General features: G+C 36.7%; 1 protein-coding gene across 3 annotated transcripts; it reads right to left on the reverse strand.

Moving 5' to 3' along the window:
* Nucleotides 1-3610: 3610 nt before the first annotated feature.
* On the reverse strand, nucleotides 3611-18699 carry SPACA1 (sperm acrosome associated 1). Of its 3 annotated transcripts, none has more exons than XM_017670098.3 (7): nucleotides 18459-18699; nucleotides 13288-13344; nucleotides 9984-10085; nucleotides 9170-9276; nucleotides 8401-8536; nucleotides 4378-4498; nucleotides 3611-3852 (listed from the first exon to the last, which is right to left on the reverse strand). In XM_017670098.3, exons 1-7 carry the CDS (start codon nucleotides 18592-18594, stop codon nucleotides 3696-3698), a joined length of 816 nt encoding a protein of 271 aa, XP_017525587.2. In that variant the 5' UTR covers nucleotides 18595-18699; the 3' UTR covers nucleotides 3611-3695. The 3 variants fall into 3 exon arrangements, with proteins under 3 accessions (XP_017525587.2, XP_073076848.1, XP_073076847.1); XM_073220747.1 differs by having other exon boundaries at nucleotides 18417-18699; XM_073220746.1 differs by having other exon boundaries at nucleotides 18375-18699.
* Nucleotides 18700-20452: the final 1753 nt, after the last annotated feature.

Below are 20452 nucleotides of genomic sequence, written 5' to 3' on the forward strand. Positions count from 1 at the left end.
AGAAAAATCACATCAGTTGTAAGAGATCAAGAAGACAGACACAGAGAGCATATAGATTATATTAGAGCCACTCTGGAAACTTTTTAAATTGAAATGTTATGCATATGTTAATAGATGGAAATAGGAATGTATTTCAACAGAATGAGTAATGTTACCTGCTTCATTTCGTGTCAAGTCTAGATTGTAGAAAACTATGGTCAACTATGTTTGTCACCCACCTTATCACTTGCTGTTGACCCAGTTATGCCCACAATCCTGGTCACTGCTAGCAACTCTTAAGCTCCTGTATCTAAGTCCTAGCTGTGTAATATGAGAGTGAATTAGGAACGGTTATGAAAGAGAATTAAAGTCTAATTAATGGATTTTACATTTAGGTAGAACTCAAGGAAACCCAGATTAAAGCATAGACTACCTCATCTATGTAAATATCAACAATCATCATCTGTAAAAAAAGCCAATAATAAATGAACTCCAGGAAGGCATGGGTCAATATGGTATAGACAAGAAATCAGGAGTATGAATTTCAACACTGAATCCTTTGATATGTATTCTCAGGTCAGTTAGCTACTTTATATGTATATGCGCACACACACACATACACACACACACACATACATCTCACATGTTCCTGCATACAATTCCAGCTTCATCTACCACCACTCTTTTCTCCTTTCTCTACACTCCAGCCCAGCCAGCCTCCTCTCGGGATGTGTCATATTCCTTTCTGACTCAGAATCCTCACAACTGCATCTCCTTCTGCCTAGGTCCTCCTCCCTGTTAACCAGGGTAACACCTATTCGGGCTTTAAGACTCCTTAGATTTCATTCCCCTACTACAGTCTCGCAGAACCCTCAATATATTCAAGCTGGTTGTGGTTAATTGTAATTTCTGTGTCTTGAGTAACTGACATACTCCAAAGGAAGAGGAATATTATCTTTTATTTATTTTTTGCATCAACTGGATTCCTAGTGCCTAGTATAGTACCTGGATCACAGGAATAGCTCAAAGAATGTTTGTTGACTGAAAGGATGAGTGAAGGATTCTTTTGATTAGTAGGGTGTTGTATGAACACTTCACAAAATCCTGCTGTTGCATATGCAGAGACCAGTGCCCTGGGGACTAACAGGAAGGCCTCTTGCTGACATATAATTGTTTGGTTTTATTTACTTCCTGCATCCAGATGCAAACTCCATGGCTTTCCCTGTAGATATTTTGGTGACCAGGAAAAGTAACAGATGCCTGGAATTTAAGAGTAGATATAAATTAGAAGAGGCTTCTGGCCTAGTCTACCTGTAGAGGGAAGGGACTGGCCCTATTAATCTTTGGTGCTGTGCAATGGAGAGCTCATGGTACCCCATACACAGACTATAACCAAGTGGCAAACGACAGAGGGTCTTGTCTTCGTGAGACTTGGAGTGATTTCATGGAACTCAGAAGCATAGTATAATCTACTTCAATATAAGGTTTGTTGATTATGTTAACCTTAAGCCGTGTGGTCACCGTACTTAAGAGAGGAGGAGCCCCTGGTCTTGGGAGTAGTATGATTTCAAGAAAGGCCATCAAGATGGGTCTGGACCAGTAAAAGGTCTAAGTAACACCCAGATATCTAAGAGGGAAAATGCTACTATTGTTAAGGTGCACTGCTGATTTGCTGTGTTATACAGTATGAAAGCCTAGCTCACTCAGCCCTGACTCCTCATAAACAGACCACTCAGGCAGTCCTTCTCTAAAGTGTATTTCTGAGTTGATGTAGTATTAACATTCATGCACACTTTCAATTTTGTTCCAAAGACCACCCATACGTTTGGGATATATTGCACCTATATTACCCTCTTGAAGAGTCACAGTGTGTATATCACACTGATGGGAAGCCCTACACTGAAGAAGTCTTCAACTCATTTGACCATGGAAACTTATTCTTCAGAAAACATCCATGTGCCAATCAGGATAGCCTTAAGAAGGCTGCTATATCAACCTCTAAGCCTCAGAGGCTGAAAATAACAAGGTTTCCTTCTCTCTCGTGCTACATCTCCACTGCTGGCTTACTGGAGATCCTGTTCCATGCAGTCCTCGCTCTGGGATCCAAGGTGAGAGCAGTCACCGTCTAAGCATTTTTGGATGCTCCAGCAGGGACACTGTGAGCTCTGCATATTTCCACAGTGAGATGGCCTAGCCTGAAATTTGGAATTTTGGCTTACAACTCATGGTCCTACCACATGCCTGGAAAGGAGACAACCAGAAATATTCGGTGAGCCGCACTAAACCTGTTAACCTGACTGAACATCAGTGGTCACTGAAGTACAGTGGACACCCCTGCTGCTCATGGTTTTAAAAAGAAGGATGGATGATAATTACTATTTGGGAATGTTTAACACTTTTGCTAAACTTGCATGACCATACTTAATCACAAATAATATGTGGAAGGATGATTTTTTTTCATACTTGTCTGAGGGGGATTAGAGGTGTCACAAAAAAGCTATTCTTTTGGAAGATTTTATTAAAACAATTTCTTTTCACTTAAAGTCTCTAGTCGAATTCCCACAGCAGATAACAAAATAATTTTCTAGCCAATTCTTCATTGTTTCTTTCAAATACAAATGCTTAAAACAGAAAGCACAGGTAACTCTAGGCAGCCAATTTCTAGGCTTCTAGAGAGAGGTATGCCATAAATGCCCATTTACAATGTCTTCACAAATGTGCAAAGTTAATGCTGCCATCAGATGAATTCTATAATGAAAGCAATAAAGTTGGCCTAGAGTTTGTCTAAATAAACAGTTAAATGTATTTTGTGCCACTATCATAACCTCTCAGAATTAATTTCTGATGAATCTGCTAAACCAAATAAATGATCTGATGCTTTGCTACCTTGATTGATAATTGCCTATAAGTATATCACATAATAACACAGCACAAAAAGGCAGTGACAATATTCAGAAATGAGTACCTAAGTTTTGAGATGTTATTGCCTACATTCCAAGCACAGTGAAGGTACTTATCAATAGCCATTCAAAAGTCTTTGACTGTTTTTCTGTGAGAAATGAAGGGCATGTTAAATTCATGTCATTTATTCAGCCACCTCCAAGCTCCTCCCCAGTTGTTCTTTATATGTAGCCTGTATACAATCATAATGAAATTACCGAGTACATGTGAAATGCTTTGAGCAATGCTTGGCACATGGTAGTCCCTGACTAGGTGCTGGTTATTATAGTTGTTATTATTACTTCATCTCTTACAAGGGCTGCTTTGTGTGTTACATGCCCTGCAGAGATTCTGAAGTATGAGTGCCCCAGCAAGTTCAATCCAGTGCTCTCGGTGGGGAGAAAGTCTGATATGCAAGGCACGTTTTTCTTGTTTGGGACAGAACAGGAAAATCACCTTAGAACTGATCAAATTGTTTTTAGAAGACTCTGTGTGTGTGTGTGTATGTGTGTGTGTGTGTGTGTGTGTGTGTGTCTAGATAAATGCTACCAAGTGATTATCTGAAATTGTAAATGTTGAGAATTAAAAATAATTCTTGATAATTACCACCAGAAAGATGCACTGAACCTAAACAGCCCCTTCTCATACTGCACTACGTTCAGACTATGGTAAGTCATGTACACTATTATCAAACTGTTTCACTATATATTTTATTTTTATAATAATGCATCTGATATGCTCTAATATCCTTTGTTTTGTTACATATCATCTGTAGATCATTCATTCCATTCACCCAAAGCACCATCTTCACGTCCACGTATTTCTGTGGGTGACTGGTCAAGAGAAGTGGTATATTTGTATTTCACTAAATTCGGCTCAGATTGTATGTCAGTTGTTGAGGCTTTTGTCTCCCAGAAAGCCTTGACTGCCACCCTGGGAGGATAAGCAAAAACAAAAACAAAAACAAAAATATCTCTTATGAAATGAAAACTAAAACTAAGACTTATATTTACTTATTTAGATATAGACATGCCTTCTTGTACATGATTTTAGTTTGTGATGTATTGTGATGTAGCAGATGGGCCCTCAGAGGGACCTATCAGGGTATGACGCTCACGTAGGTATTAGAAATATTCTCATTCTCATATCAATGAATTAGTAGGTTACAGTAAGTTTTAGAGTTTGGACAATACAAAATTTATTCAATAAACTTTTTTTTAACAACTATTCTGTAAAATTGTAAAAACTGCATTTTAAGCTCTCTTATGGCTTGGAAGCAAGTCATAACATTAGGTAGCCTGAACTAGGATGGTGGCTAGAGGAAGGAAGGGTTTTGGACAGTTTTAAGAACCATGTGGGAGGCATCATGAATAGGGCTGTGGATTCACTGTAAAAGGGAAGGGCAGACAAAGAGGATGTCAATCAAGAATGATGACTAAGTTCCAGTCTTCCACCTACCAGTTTATAATTATGAAGATCAGTATAAAGATCACGAATATACACATAATGACTCCAATGGTCAGCACAAACACTAGGACTGCATCAGTTTCTGGTCGGCTTGATCTTCTCACCTGCAACTCTACAGAAAAAAACACACACCTGATGATTATTACTACTGGAAAAAAAAACAGAAATGGAAATCTGAATTGAAAGTTTATATCTGAAAAACAACTCTAGAAAAATACAGACAAAAATATTGGGAAGAAAGTGATTAATGAACTTGTTCTGTACATTGGAAATGTCCTTTCCAAACACACAAAAAAGTTGAAGCAATTTGGCAATGAACATCCTGGGTTCCCACCACTTATACACCACCTTCTGCATTTTGCTATCCACCTATCCAGCCTTCCATCAATCCACTGATCCATCTTATTTTTTTGGTGCATTTCAACACAACTTGGTCCCCATCCTTCAGAGACAACTACTGCCCTGATTTTCTTTTCCACCATAGATTAGTGCTGCCTTCATGGGAATGGAAGCATAGACTATTTATTCTTCTGTGCAAGGCTTTTTTTTTTACTCCGCATGCTTTAGAGATTCACTCATATTGTTGCATGTATCCACCGATTTTTTCTTATTACTAAATAGTATTCCAATTTGTATATTCATTGTCCTACTGATGTCACCTAGGCTGTTCCAGTTTGGGGCTATTATAAATAAGCTGCTATGAACACTTTTGTACAAGTCATTTTGTGAACATACATTATCATTTCTCTTGGATATATACCTGTGAGTGGAACTGCTGGATCATAAGGTAGGGGAACACTTAGTTTTCCAAGAAACTGTAAGATCTTTTCCCAAACTGATTGGACTGGTTGGACATGCTTTGTGAATTTTCTCTCCCAGATTTTGGCTTGCCTATTCATTTTTCGAATGACTTCTTTTAATGAGCTGAAGTGTTTAAATTTTGATTAAGCCTAATTTATCAATGTTTCCTTTTATGGTGATTGTTTCCTGAGTCATATCCAAGAAACCCTTGCCTCCTCCTAAATCATGCAGATATTCTCCTATGTTTCCTTATTAAAGCTTTATAGTTTTAGCTTTTACATTTAGGACTATGATATATTCCTAAGTTTTGTATATATTATAAGGCAGAGGAAGCTCTTTCTTTTTCTTTTTCATACAAATATCGCACACCACTTTTAAATCAAACATTTTCTCCCCTATCTTTCTGTTCTTTGGTGAAATAGTTGAAAAGCTGATTTACATCAAGTATTACTCGTGAATTACATAGTCTTCGTGTGGCTTTCCTAAATCACAAAATTATAAAAGATTCATGTGGGGGAAGGACTAGAGAGATCATCTGATGAAGCTATTGAATTATACAGATAAGCATATCAACATTCAGAGAGGTTTAATGATTTGTGCAAGCTATATTTTATACTTAAATATTTTAATTTTGGTAAGTACCACTCTATCAGAAGTAGTTTCCTGTACGGGCAATCTCAACTGCTTATTTGTCTGGATTTTCTTCCTACTCTTTAAATACCATGGAGTATAATTTTTCATTTTTGTTGCTAGTTCTAGAGCTATAAATTCAATATAGTGATCTCACTAAATAAGTATGTAGAGAAATTACATCATATTTACATTCCAACATTGTTGGATTTTAAAAATGTTTTTATTTTTGATAATTTTAGATTTATAGAAGCAGTGGAATTGTTTAAGCTCAAATAAAAGATACCTTTTAGGATTGAAACCTGAGAAGGAGAAATGCAAAATTCCTTTCCATTTATTCACTATTCTGCAATATTAACCAAGAGAGGATAGAGACTAGGAGTACGAAGATTTTAGTTCATTTCAACTGCAGTCTTCTTGAAAAGATCGCTTAGATTTCTTTCATATCTAATACAAAAACAGGCTGCATTTCCTATTAAAATTTTCTAATGAAGGCTGAGTTTCAGTGCTCCCTTTTCATAAAAACTAATGTTTGTATTGGTTTTCTAGGGCCACCGTAACAAAGTGTCACAAACTGGGTGACTTAAAAACAACGGAAATTTATGATCTCACAGATCTGGAGGCTAAAAGTGAGTACAAGGAGTTGGTAAGGCCACGCTCTCTCCAAGGCTCTGGGGAGGATGTTTCCTTTCCCCTTCCAGCTCCTGGCAGCCCCAGATGTTCCCTGGCTTCTGGCAGCATCGCTCAAATCTCCATTTTCACATGTTATCTTCGTGTGTGTCTGTGTCTTCTCTCTGTGTGTCCATGTGCAAATTTCCTTCTTAGAAGGACCCCTGTCATACTGGGCTAAAGGTCTGCTCTACTCTAGCATGTATGACTTTATCTTGACTCAACTAATTACATCTGCAATGATCCTATTTCCAGATACAGTCACTTTCTGAGGTTCTGGAAGTTGGGACATGAGTATTTTTTTAGGTGGACACAATTCAATCCATAATAATGCCTAATTATTGAAAGACAACTATTGTAGAAGTGAAAAATCTGATATATAAGGGGATGGTTGGGAAATTTTCACTAAACCAAAAAAGGTCTGTTGCAGTGGTGTACCCAATTGTCGTTTTTAAAAGAAACTAATGCCAAAGTGTTCAGAGAACATGTTGTCAATTAACCAGTGCATGCAGTGAGTTGGCAGAGCTATCCCACCAGCCCCAGACTGCCTCTAGGAGAGAGAGAAGTCAACTCTGTCTCATTTAAGTGCTAACATTTTGGGGCCTGTTCCAGCCCTTAGCTCACAGACTAACAAATTCATGTTGCCTTCTAATCACGGGAAGAACTAACCACTGGTCAGTCCTAACAAGAGCCAGGCTGTGGGGACAAAAACTGAGAGTGACCCCTGAAACCTTTTATATCCTAAACTAGGGCTCATGGAAAATTTTTTCTTCATAATGTTTGGTCCTTTTTTGCTTTTTTATAGCACTTTATTGGAATTATCCTTTTGATAGCATCTGATATCCCAACATAGGAGTAAGATTATTAGCTTTCACCATAGCAATGTTTTTTAAAGATACTAAACAACATGTCAAAGAAAGTTATAAATGTTTTATTATTTAAAATCATCCCCTGAACAGTTTGTTTCATTTCAGTAAAGGGTGTTATGTTGTGTGGTATCTCAAGACTATAGCATAAATTTTTTACTTGTGATTGAAAAAAGCTTCAAGAAATCCATGAACTCCCTTAAAATTACAGATGCCTTTTGGTATGTCTGTACATGTGGGCATTTTTCTGGGAAAAGGTTCCTGAGTCTTGATTAGATTCTTACAAGAACTGAGACCAGACCCCTCCCCAGCTCTTAACACAGATGATAGTAAAAATGGCTAAGGGCAATTTATCAAAAGGAAATAATCATTTGGATATATTAGACATCATAATTTAAATTCAAAGGACATGCACATTGATTCATTTTGCAGGGGAAGCACAGTTTCTAACATGTAAAATTATGCTCAGGACAAGATTTGCCTTTTGTGACATATATTAAGAACTGCATTGTTCCATCAAAAAATATTTTCTTCAAATGAGTAATTTTTAAAGAGACATGATTTTACATAATGTTTCTTAATCTTTCTTTATGACATCACTGTACCAAAATTTTACTTAGCATTCATGAGAACTCCACGTATCCATTTTCACTTTTGTGACAGAAGTAATAAAGAAGATAATTCAAGTTAGAGGACTGTTCTTTGGAGATACGTCAGGAATAGAACAGGTTCCCAAAGTGAGATACATCTGACTCCATGTGAAAAAGAAATTGAGACTACCTTGTAGAAAAGAATAAATAATATAAACCAGTGGTTCTCAAAATTAGATGTGGTCTCTTAGCCAGGAGTACCTGGGAACTTGTTAGAAATGCAGTCTTGTGCCAGTCCCACCAGAGAACTACTGAATCAGAAAATGGGGTTGGGGCTTGTTCAAACACAAATTTAGTCCCAACAGGACTAGAGATCTGTGTTTCAACAAGCACTCCAGGTGATTTTGATGCTCTTTAAAGTTTGATGTAACTAAACTAAAACTTGGCTTGGCACTTACCACTTGTTGTATAGACTGTGAATTTAATAGATGCTACTATTTCATTATTATCAAAGGTGTCGCACTGGAAAGCCAAGGGGTGAATGTCCCTGGTTACTTCGATGATTGCTGAATCATGTGAAAGTATAATGGGTTGCTATTTAAAAAGAAAAATAGAAGTATCAACATTATTCATGGAAGCATAAGGTTGGAAGCAATTTATTTCCCATATCAGAAGAAGAATCACTATCCATCTGTCAGGGACAGGAATCACATATGTACGTTTCAGAGTCAGACAATCCAGACATCCAGGACCAAACCTACCATTTCCTGCCTGTGTCGCCTAGGACAGTTTACCCTCTGCATCTCAGTAACTCATCTGTAAAATGGGTGTAATAACAGGAATTACCTCAGGATTGTTATGTGGGTTAAAAGAAACTCTAGCACTCCATGCATTTCCAGCACTTACTCAGCCCTCAATTAATGTTAGCTACTGTTACCATTATACAACTCCTCTGTTATGCAAATGAGACCTCCCTTCTACAATAGAATACTCTATACAAAATGGATGTTTCTAAATTCTGATAATAGCTGACCCTAAGAAATATATCGTCTTAGCCTCATTAACAATGGAAAAATATAAAATTCTAATAATAATAAAGCTGTATGCTTTTAACTTCATTTTTGCAAATTGCTTTTAAAGAGAAAGTGTTCAGATAGTCATCAAGCACTGGGAAACAAATTGTATTACTCACTAGAAAGCACCAAGTTACATACATTCATTACTCACTTGGTCTGGCTTGAGAAGCTTCCAAACATACTTGAAACGATTTATGGGAGATGTATGACTACATGCGAGTCTAACACTGTCAAGACTTTCTGAAATTGGTTTGCCCCCTGAAAAAAAGAAAAATTAAATGCATATATACCATTAGGCACTGTAAGTTGCTTTATACATAATGCTACTTTTAAAAGCTGCTTTTGATTTTAGAATCAATTATGTTCTGGAAGTTAGCAAAGTTATTATTAAGAGTTTGAATGTAGAGGAACAGAGAGGAGTGATGAATGCAGATAAAGTCACCCAAAGAAGCAGGTGGGAGACCCATAGCTGACTGCTGCTTCACCAGAATAAATTGTGGAAAAGAAGTACAGCCAGGAAATCAGCTTAGTGAGCCATTAAACTTTGAGATGTATGAGTGGCTTCCAATTTACAAGTAAGGAACCCCCTTAAGGATAAGGAAATCTCAAGAGTAGTGTAGGTCGATATAAAACAGTTCTCAAAGTTCCCAGTTTAAGGTTTATCAACCTACTCACAAAATGTCGACCAAAGTGTCAATAGCATTCCACTATAGCACCGCCTTGGCCACAGACCCTGAGTACAATAAGGTTCCAGTGTATTACACAGAAGATATGTTAAATTTTAGACATCAGTGAAAAATGTGTAACAAAAGCAGAAAGTTACTAGGGACTAAAACTGTTTAAAGTGTTTTATTAAGATTACTTTCAGTATTACCTCCTTCCAGGTGTGGCAACCTGAGGTTAAAGACATTTCCCCAGGGTAAACCCTTGCCCTCAGTATCCCTCCAATACAGAGATCAACTTACAGCCACAGTCCACTGGCGCACGGCATTCCTCCACCCGTATGATACACTTGGATTCATCTCCAGGGCATCCATTTGTTAACATAACTTCTCTAATACCAATACCTTTGGCAAAAGAAATCAGCAAATGTTAAGAAAAACTAATTTCAGAGTTTCCTTATTCATCTAGGCTTTTTTGAGATATTTTAATTTCAGAAATGAAATTCCTAAATTCAGGATGACAACATGTAGACATTTTTTGGCCTTTCATTTTTAATTATTTCAAAAACAGCATTTCCCAAAGTGAGTTATATGAAGCACTAGTTCCTTTAGTTGTTACTATAAGAAAGAGGATTCCATGATTATACACTTTATAAAATGATACATTAAATAAAATTAAAGGCAACTCTTAAATATGGACTTTGGAGAAACTTTTAATATGCTAGTAAATTAATGCACTATTGTGTGTAAACTTTCATTGATCCAAGATGTAACTTTTTTTTACATCTTTTGACATCTTTTTTTTACATTTTTTTAACATCTTTGAAATCAGAATGCATCTCAGAATTGACAACATGTCAGAAATTGGCAACATTTTTCCTTTCCAGAGATGCATAAAATGTGCTTCTTAGATTTGATTAAATAATAGGAGTGCACATGATTTCCCAAATTTATTTGACCATGGAACTTTTAGAAGTGGGGAGAGCAGAGCTTTTGGAGGGAATTCCAAAACCACATTTTAACATAAGTGATTGTTTTTAACATTTACATTGGTAAAGTTTCATATTAAATACAGCAGGACAAACTATTAATGGAATCTCCATTTCTAACAGGATACTGTCTTTAGAGTTGCCACACTTTTTGGTAACAAGAAATCAAGTCTTTACTAACTGATCGCAGATCTCCACTGAGTATGCCTTTCATCACAGAACTGAGGGAGACGATAAAGGCTGGGTCAGCGACATGCTGAACACGTTCTGTGATAAATGACCTGTGATAAGACCGTGTAGTCACAGACTAAGGAAGAGTGCATCTTGACTTCCTCGTCTACCAGATTCCCTCTTTCAGCCCCTACAAGATATTAATCATAAAACCCTTTCTCAAGGCCCAGAGAAACTTGGAGTCTACAAATGGCTTACAACAGAACTTTCCAACTTAAGAATGCATGCAGATCACCTGGAGATCTTCTGAATATGCAAATTCTGATTTGGTAGGTCTGGAGTGAGTCCTGATATTCTGCATTTCTAACAAGCTTCCAAGCAATGCTGGAAGGTGGTCTGTGGACTAAACTTTGAGTAGCAAGGAAGAGGACCCCATATGAGATAAGAAGATGAGAGGCTGGAAGTGGAAAGGTCTCTTTTGATTAAGACAGATGCCTAAGAATGGCTGTAGTATGGCTCCACTTGTATTTATAAAAGCTGCCTCTCCAGAAGCACAGCCTTATTCTGAAATGCACAAATATTTTCCAAGTAGGTGTTTATGAATTTTTTTACTTAGCCAAATACAGTTCATTGCTATGATATATGTAAGTATCATTTTCTCTAAGTCCAAGTAACACCTAAAGTATTCCAGGAAAACTTTTGACTGCTAAAACATTATTATGGGAGTTCAACAGAATTGTCACTAATGCATTTTTTTCCTTCAAATAGTTCTAAGTTGAAAACATTTAAAAATATTTGAAAACTAGATGTGAAATATTGCCTTTTCTGGTTTATTTTTTCTCCTTAGAATTTAATACCACCTGACATATTGTTTTATATATTACTTATCTCTTTGCCCTTATTAAAATATACACCCCTTGAAGGCAAAGAGTCTCCTCTGCTTTGTTCACTGCTCTGTTCCCAGCACCTATAACAATGCCTGGCACACAGCAGGCAAAAAATATACACACAACAAACAAAAAACAGAAAAATAATTTGTTGAATGAATATAGTTTCTGAAACACATCTTTAAATGATAAAGACAATATAAATTACTAACGTCATAAAAATAATTCTCTACCTGTGAAAATCTCTCAAATAAGCAACAAAAAAAGTACAAATTGCAAATGAATAATCACAGGTTTATTACATGGATTCCTTTTATTTTCTGACTCTGATTGGGTAAAGTAAAAAACAGGTTTAAAAATATCTCAACAAACAGAAAGTTGAGTCATAGTTGCCAGGAGCTGGGGGAAGCTGGGAGTGGGGTGTTAGTGTTTAATGGAGATGTGGTTTCACTTTGGGAAGATGAAAAAGTTCTGGACATGGATGGTGGTAATGTTTGCAGAACAATGCAAACAAACTTAATGTTACTGCATTGTACATTTAAAAATGATTGAAATAGTAAATTTTATGTTAGTTATATTTTACCAGAATAGAAAAATGCTTCCTAAAGTAGAAACACTTCAAGTATAATTTTTAACCAAGAAAAAAAAAAAAAATCTGATCTAGGTTTGCATGGATTTTCTGTCTTCTTACTCTCTCTGGTTTTAGTCTTTCCCTCCCACTATTTTTTTTTCCTAGGCAGGTTCTGTTTGGAATAAACTTAATTTCATTGTGTTTTATCTATTGTCTTCTCAGCGTGCTACAGTGGTTCTCAAAATGGTTCTTAAAAGACTGTCTTCTGACCAGCAGTATCAGCTTCATTTGTGAAGTTGTTTAGAAACACGAACTCTTGGTGAGCTAGAAACACAAACTCTTAGTGAGCTAGAAACCCTGGAGTGGGCCGGCAATCTGTGCTAACAAGCCCTTTAGGCGTTTAGGGAGAGCACGTAAGTTTGAAAAACACTGGTCTATTAGAGCGTGTGTACATAGCCTTAAGCCCCACCCCCGTGTTGTAAGAAATTTTATGTCCAATTTCTATTCAAGGAATGATCAAAATAAGTAATAGTCTTTGAATATTATCTTCCCCAGCAAGCCAATACCTCTTTTCTCAAAGACATGACATATAAATAGGAGAAATGTAGAATTTAGAATGGACTATTACAAATAAGTAAATTCTTGACAGATTTGCCAACACAGAATGTGGGAAGACATCTGTGAGATGCATCAGATCTTTCATCTTCTGAACATCTGTGAGATAGAGAAAATTTTACTTTGGTAAGGTGGTTTATGTGCCAAAAAATTACAGGGAGCTGGCTTAAAATAAAGCTTAGAAGCATGAACTGAAAACATCCTACCTTTTAAAGCAATCAGTTTGAGTTTTGTGTATAAATTATACTTACTAGAAACAGAGATCAATGAGAGATGAGTGAGAGTATACAAGTTACAAATAAAAATTCGCACATTGTTTTTACTTTCCCTCCCTCCAAAATTACAACATTATTTATCTGCTCCATGCTACTTACCACATGTAACAGTGCACATCCCAAATTCTACTTCTTTGACTGCTGTCGTATTTGAAACTAAACATAAAGTGCAAAGATACATTATTTAATCATATGAAAACTTTTGTAAGTTGAAATCTCCTATTTGGGGATGGAATACACAAGCACTTATTGTATGGAAATCTGACATTTTTTGTTTTAAGAAATCAGAAAAGCAATTTCATTCCTAATACATCTATTATTGTTTAAATCAAAAGAGGCCTAAACCCTTAAAACAGTAAAATAAATTAGTTAATAATTTGCACAGGTTTGTATTTAAACCTTGTATATAACTTTAAAATAATTTTTTCATCAGTTTAGTACCTGATGAGTTAAAGTTCTGTAGAAGGTCAGAAAAATACAAAAAAAGCTTGCTAATTTTAAGGCCTATTTTGTCCTGTTTTCTATTTTCCAAAAAAATTAAGTGTATCATATCCATCGAAAAGAAGTCTTTATACTGAGAGTTCATTGAAATTATATGTTACAGATTGGTTATACTTATTCCAAGGTTAAGATGGCAAACTTTTCCTAAGAATTTATTTCAATGCTTTTTTTTAGCAGGATAATCTACAAGTACACAAGTGTTTTATAATAATACAATACAATAAATATTGCTGGTTTTAAATCATATGTGTTTTTCTAATCATTCTGAAGTTTGGCATGAATTCTACTTGCTGTAGTGTATAACCAATTCTTCATAACAGACTAGAACTAAAATCTTGACACAAGAAAACACTAAATGAGTTGTTAGAGGACAATTTTTAAAAGGCATTGTATCCCGAGGCAACAATATTACATTGGAGTACATCAGACTTGGAGTCCAGATTGCTGCTTCTACCACTAAGTAGCTGTTTTGAGTTTAAGCAAACTACTTGAACTCTTTCAGGTCTATTTTACCCTTCTGTAAAATTTGGACAGGAGGACCTTTCTCATTTGATTACTATAAGGATTAAATGAGATAATGTGTATAAAAGCATTCTGTAACTTATTTAATGTATAAACATGCTTAAGATATAACTTCATCATTCTCATTTTGTACTTATTTCATATAATCCTAAGATTTTTTTTGATTTTGATTACTATAATATTTTCATAAACACTTCTATACTTACAAGCACCAAATATATGCCTTGAATACACAGTAAGCACTTGATGTATGTATGTTAAATAAATCAATATTCACTTTGTTAAATTATTTGGACTATCATGATGACTAATTTTGAATTATAATTTTTGCCTGAAATGCTTGGATACTTTCTACTGGCACATTATGAGACATAAATTAAAAGCCAAATCTTGAACATAGAAAACACAGGTGGCAGATTAAGTATTAGATTCTTTAATGTAACCTTTTCAAAAACTATTAAAAAATAATCAATCAGCTATACTATTCACTACCTATGTTATTTTTGGAAAATTGCTTAAATTCTCTTAAGAAAAAAAAGATTTATTCAGATGGTATCTGACGTCCCTTTTGGTCTTGAGTGCCCATTAGGTCTTACAATGACTTCCTTTTTTGATGAGAATCCTAAAATGGTGGGTTGGGAAATTACATGAATCTGGACTTCAGTGTGGTATTTGTCGAAATTTCCCATTACATACCTATGAATATAAAGGAAGAATATAGCCTGAATGTTAGTTAAGTGTTTTGCATAACTTGTTAAACAGTAAGATCCACTGAAACTAATTAACTGGTTGGTGTCAATGTGGAAGGCATGTTGTGTCACAGAACTCTGTGCTATTTAACAACTTTTATTACTGACTTGGAAAATATTGATATCATGCCAGGTGAATTTGCAAAACTAGGAAGGATAGCAAACATGTTTGAAGATAAATCAGGATCAGATATGACAGGATGGAATAATGGGTAAATCTAATAAAATGAAATCTTAGAGAAATAAAAAGCCCTGCATGAGAAGTCCAGCTGAGAAGTCAACTGTCCCCCAAATACTGCATAGGCAGTCTTAATTTTATAGAATAATAGGTGAAAATGAGTGGAGAGTTCAATAATGAGTTCAATAGGAGTCAAGAGTGTGATGAGGCTTCCCTAAAATCTACTGAGTCTTGGACTGTGCTGACAAAAGCCTGGCATGATGCAGGTAATAATCCTGCTTTTTTTGTTCTGACCAAACCTTGGAATATTCTCAATTTTGGATAGCACACTTTAACTGTTGGTATACGCCATCAGAGTAGAATTTTAATTTTTGAGTTTCTTTTTTGAGAGTTGACTTATAAAATTGATATTTCATGACTTATATTCTTTCTTGGTGATCTTCCAAAGAAAAAGAGAAAAAATAGTTATATTTGTATAGGATAAAGCTCATTTTATAGAACTCATTCAAGTTGGCAATCATGTAGCTTTAATGTTGGTATAACTAAACCCTTAGATTTATAAAAGGCATAAGGGTTATTAAAGGCACAAAATGTAAAGCAGTATAAAAGGTATAAGTCTAACATGATATTTACTGACCTTTCCTGTGTTTTGAAACATGTTATCATCCATAATGATGGATTGCATTATTACTCATCAGTTATCCCCAAATATGTTTGCTAAAACGACTTAAACAATAAAATGGAAGAATGTTTGGAATTGCCTAGGAAGATGATGTAATTGTGAAATAAATCATAGCTATTACAACATGTTCTTACTGCTTTTTGTTCAAAATATTGCATCATCTTTCAGGAAGATATCAAAGAAATCTAGAGGCACCTTTCCTATAGTCTATTTTCAGCTTTCACTGAACACCATTGAGATTTTAGAGTTTTCTTTTGACTATCATGGTAAAGAGAAGAAAACTGACAAGAAATTTCACAATTATTGGATGAATCAGAAGATGAGCAAAGACCACAGCACTTAAGATGCTAATAATGTTGAGGTTGATTGCATAAGCAAAATGAGTGAAAGCTGATATCTTAGATGAATATCCTAGATGAATTTTCTCTAACTCAAGAATCAATAAATAATCATTATATTTCTAAGAATGAAGAGGATGTGCAGTAGTCTCACCCAGTTAGTCTTTTAACAGAAAGGATTTGATCCTGAAATATTTTGTGAAAATAGTGTGGACCATGCTTTCCTTTTTAAATTGTTTCTATACCAGAATCTACTTGATAAGGTTTGTAAATAGACAAATCATGATGACAGGTATATATACAAAGATGACTGAAAGAAAACAGATGATGTAGATAAAAAATTCATTGGAACTACTCATTCTAATTAGTGTTTACAAATCTAAAATGAAAATGTTTTGCAATTATGGAGCAAAGGACACCAGTCTTCTCTTCAAAAAAAGTGTGCCTTCAGTTTTCAAAAGTATCATGTTTTGACAATGCAAATGCAAATAGAACCAGAGCCATGGTAAACTAGAACCTTTACACATGTACTTGAAATCTCGAATCAGTATTTACAAGGGGGTTGTAGTCCTGATTCATGCATAATATAATGAACATTTGGTTGCATTCAAAGTACCTTGACCATATAGGGTTTTTCCTTAAAACCAGGAAATACAGAATAAAAATTTGGGGTTTTACATGTTTAAATTCTTACTAAATTTTCAAATAAATTTTCACTATCCCTTTCTTTGCTTTCTAAATCATTTGTAAAATGCCTTAAAAGTAAAACAAAAAGAGTCCATTGGTAGTAAATGGTGATGACTGTGTTTCATCACTGAGGGTTAAGAGGGGCTTTGCTGTATTTTAATAATGGTTCTGGAAGCTTTCAGATTTTAGACACCTCAGATTGTTTAAAGTTCTGGATTCTCTCTCTCCCCAGGTAAAAGCAGCTATGCACAAAATTGTATATATAAAATTCCAGAAGGTACACAGACTCCCTTAATTTCACAGATGAGGAAACTGAGACACAGAGAGTAACTTGCCAACATTTGAATTTGAATCTAAGGTATTTTAACTCCATCACTGGGCTTAGCCTAAACTCATTTATTAGCATTTTACAGCTCGAACTATCCCTTTGCCAATTTAATACTAAAATTGTCAATTGAGTTACTTTTAAAACCAGAGTTAAAAACAATAGCTACTCAGAACATATTTTTCCCTAGTCTTCTTTTTCACACATCAAGTCAGGGACCTTTCCAAGCTGTCCATAATATAGTGTAATCGAGGCAGTACAAACCTCTAACCCACCATTAACCTCAGATAGTCAATTGCTTTCTGTAGCTAACGGTCACTGTTAATTGGAAATAAAGTCTTATAAATACAGCACCTACTACATGTACAGGAGACATGAGACTACTGATGTTAAAAGAATCTCAGCATTCCTTTTGGGGAAAGGAATCATTCTCCTTTAGATGGCCACAAACCTACACCTGACCTTTTACCTACCAACAACGTGGGTTACCAACAATAATGTACATCAACTTGTCGAGTTTTATTACTTAATGAGCCAGCAGAATAAGGCAAATTTATGTACCAAGCCTAGGCTCTTTCTCCCTTGGTTAACACGAATTACCCAACAATGCCACTAGTCAGATCCTTTCACGGGTGTTCCAATTGCCACTGCTTCTCTGTGGTTGGAAGTTTAACTGACACGCTGCTCCATGTCAACATGCAGCTGACGTGTGGCTTCCGAGCAGCTTTGCCAGCATATTGGTCTATCTATGTGTGTCACAGTAAGAGGAATTCCTAACCATTGAATTCCAACCCAAAGTACAAATGTGAAAAGGTGGAAGACCTCAAGAAATTGAAACTACAAAAGGCAAAAAAATCTACAATGGGAAAGAACAACAGAACTGCAGGGGGAGTCAAAATAATTCTCCTTGGTGGGAAACTACTCTCCGACTCCTACCCCCTTTAAGAGAAACATCTTTTTCCTTGTCCAGAGCAATATTTAACAGTATTTCCATAGTAATTTCTATATATGTGCTGCTATTAGTTTATCTTGCTGTGACCTTGGCAATAACACATCCTTCTTCAAGGCCATTAGGTATAAATTTGGGGCTATTTGCCAGGGAGCCCTACAGGTGTTAACAGGGATAATTTTCACTGGCCTCAGACAGAGATGAGGGCTTGGCCTCCACCCCTCCGCAGCCCCACCGGGCGCCTCCCGCCCTCACCATCCTGCCCCATCTCAGCCCGGGCCTCGGGGTCCACCTCACTGAAGCTCTGGGTCTCGCCCTCGTCCTGGGCCTGGTCCGCACCTGCGCCCTCACGGACCAAGCCGGGATGCTGGACGGTGGCGTCGTTGGCCCCGCAGGCGGCCCGGAGGCCCACCAGGAGCAGCCAGCCGAGCGTCAGCAGCAGCCTGGGGCAGCAGGCCGCGCCCCCTGCGCTCATGGTTCCCGGGCCCCAACGGCCGTCCTAGGTGCAGTCGCAGCCGCCCGCTCCTGAAGAGAGGTGCATCGGGCAAAGGAGCTCCCGGCCTCCGAACCCCCGGGCTGCGCCCCGGCAACCACTGAGGCGTCACGCCTCGTCATCAGCGCGCGACCCACCGCCTGGCCCTCAGCGCCCCCAAAGAGCGCCGGCCTCTGCAGGCCTTTCTCATTCACTTGCTTTGTTCTAAAAGACGGTGGTCCTCCCCGCTTTCACTGCTCTCCAAACCAGATCCCTAGACCCTGAAGCAGCCTTCTGGTGACTCAGTTTCAAAGTCCTCCTGCAGAATGTCCAGCTTGACATGTGTCTTGGATCTTTGGATTCCTCACAGCCCTTAGCAAGTGCGGTGCCCCAAACTAGAGCAGTACTTTGCTTGCAGGTGAGGCTTGATTTGTAGAGGGTACAGGGCGAACTTTGTTTCTTTGATCTGATCACTGTTGTTAATGCAACTCCAGCATGTGTACATGTTAAGATTTTGTGCAGAGCCATCAGCATTGTGTGGGGCTTTCTGGAGCTAGATAGGGGTGGGGGAGAGAGGAAGGGAGAAGAGAGGGTGCAGCTTTTGTCAAACTAGTTCTTTAACATTCTGTATTTCCATTGCTGGTGTTTTTAGACCCAAATATGGAACTTCACCTTTGTCCCTGTTAATTTCTGTCTTCTTGCCTTTAGCCTATTTTTTAAGCTCCATGGAGATTTTTTTTGAATCCTGATTCTGTTGTCTTAACATGTTAGGTATTTCTCCCAAGTTTGATTGGGGAAATATTTTTTCTTCAGGTCACTATTAAAAATGTTTGAAAAGGTCAACTGGACAAGGAGAGACCCCTAAGAGGTCACTCACTGACAATGATCCATTAATCCACATCAATTTAACCCAAGAATGAATTATTTTACCAAAAAAGAGTCCTTGCTTTTTTTACTAAGGATGAATTCAGACTAGAAGCAAGAATACCTTGGCATTTCCACTTGAATCAGTAGAAAAGCTTACAGGTAAGTATAATTGCCCTCTTAATGGCATTCAGGATCCGTATGTTCAATTATGTCGTAGAAAGAAATGAAATTTGATTAAATTCCCTCCATTGATGGTGTTAATTTTAAGAAGTCTACCCTAGTTAATTTAGAAATATAATCAAAGACTTTTTGAGTCAGAGAGAAACTTGAAAATCATCTAATACTCCAGGTCCCTCATTTTTAAGTGAGGAAATTAAGAACTGGAGAGATTAAATGACTCACCCAACATCATCCAGCAAATTATTTGCAAAGCAGTTTCTCGCCACCACATCTCCTGAATGCTCATTCATAGCTTAGTGAGTCATAGCATTTCAAGTTAGCTATCAAGATGCATTCAGTTGGGGTAACAGTAAATCAACAGTTCAGGCACTGAAAACAAATTAGAGTTGACATTTTTTGATCCTATTAATCCAAGTTTAATTTGATCTAATAGCTACAGTGTGGTAGTAAAAGAATATTGATGAATAGATGGTATGATAGATAATAATTGGGATTTGAAACAAAGTTCATTTGGCTATGTTTCTACATTGTATTGTCCCATACTTTGAAGTTTAATGTTGTGAAAGGTAAAATGAAATGGGGTTACTTATGTCAAGGGGCTTCAAAATGGACCTCAGCAATCAGGCAAAACAAAGAAATAAAAGGCATCCAGATTGGTAAGGAAGAAGTCAAACTGTCCCTGTTTGCAGATAACATGATATTGTACATAAAAAACCCTAAAGAATCCACTCCCAAACTACTAGATCTAATATCTGAATTGAGTAAAGTTGCGGGATACAAAATTAATACACAGAAATCTGTTGCATTCCTATAC

Source organism: Manis javanica, chromosome 13 (assembly GCF_040802235.1).
Source record: "Manis javanica isolate MJ-LG chromosome 13, MJ_LKY, whole genome shotgun sequence".
Taxonomy (NCBI): Eukaryota; Metazoa; Chordata; class Mammalia; order Pholidota; family Manidae; genus Manis; species Manis javanica.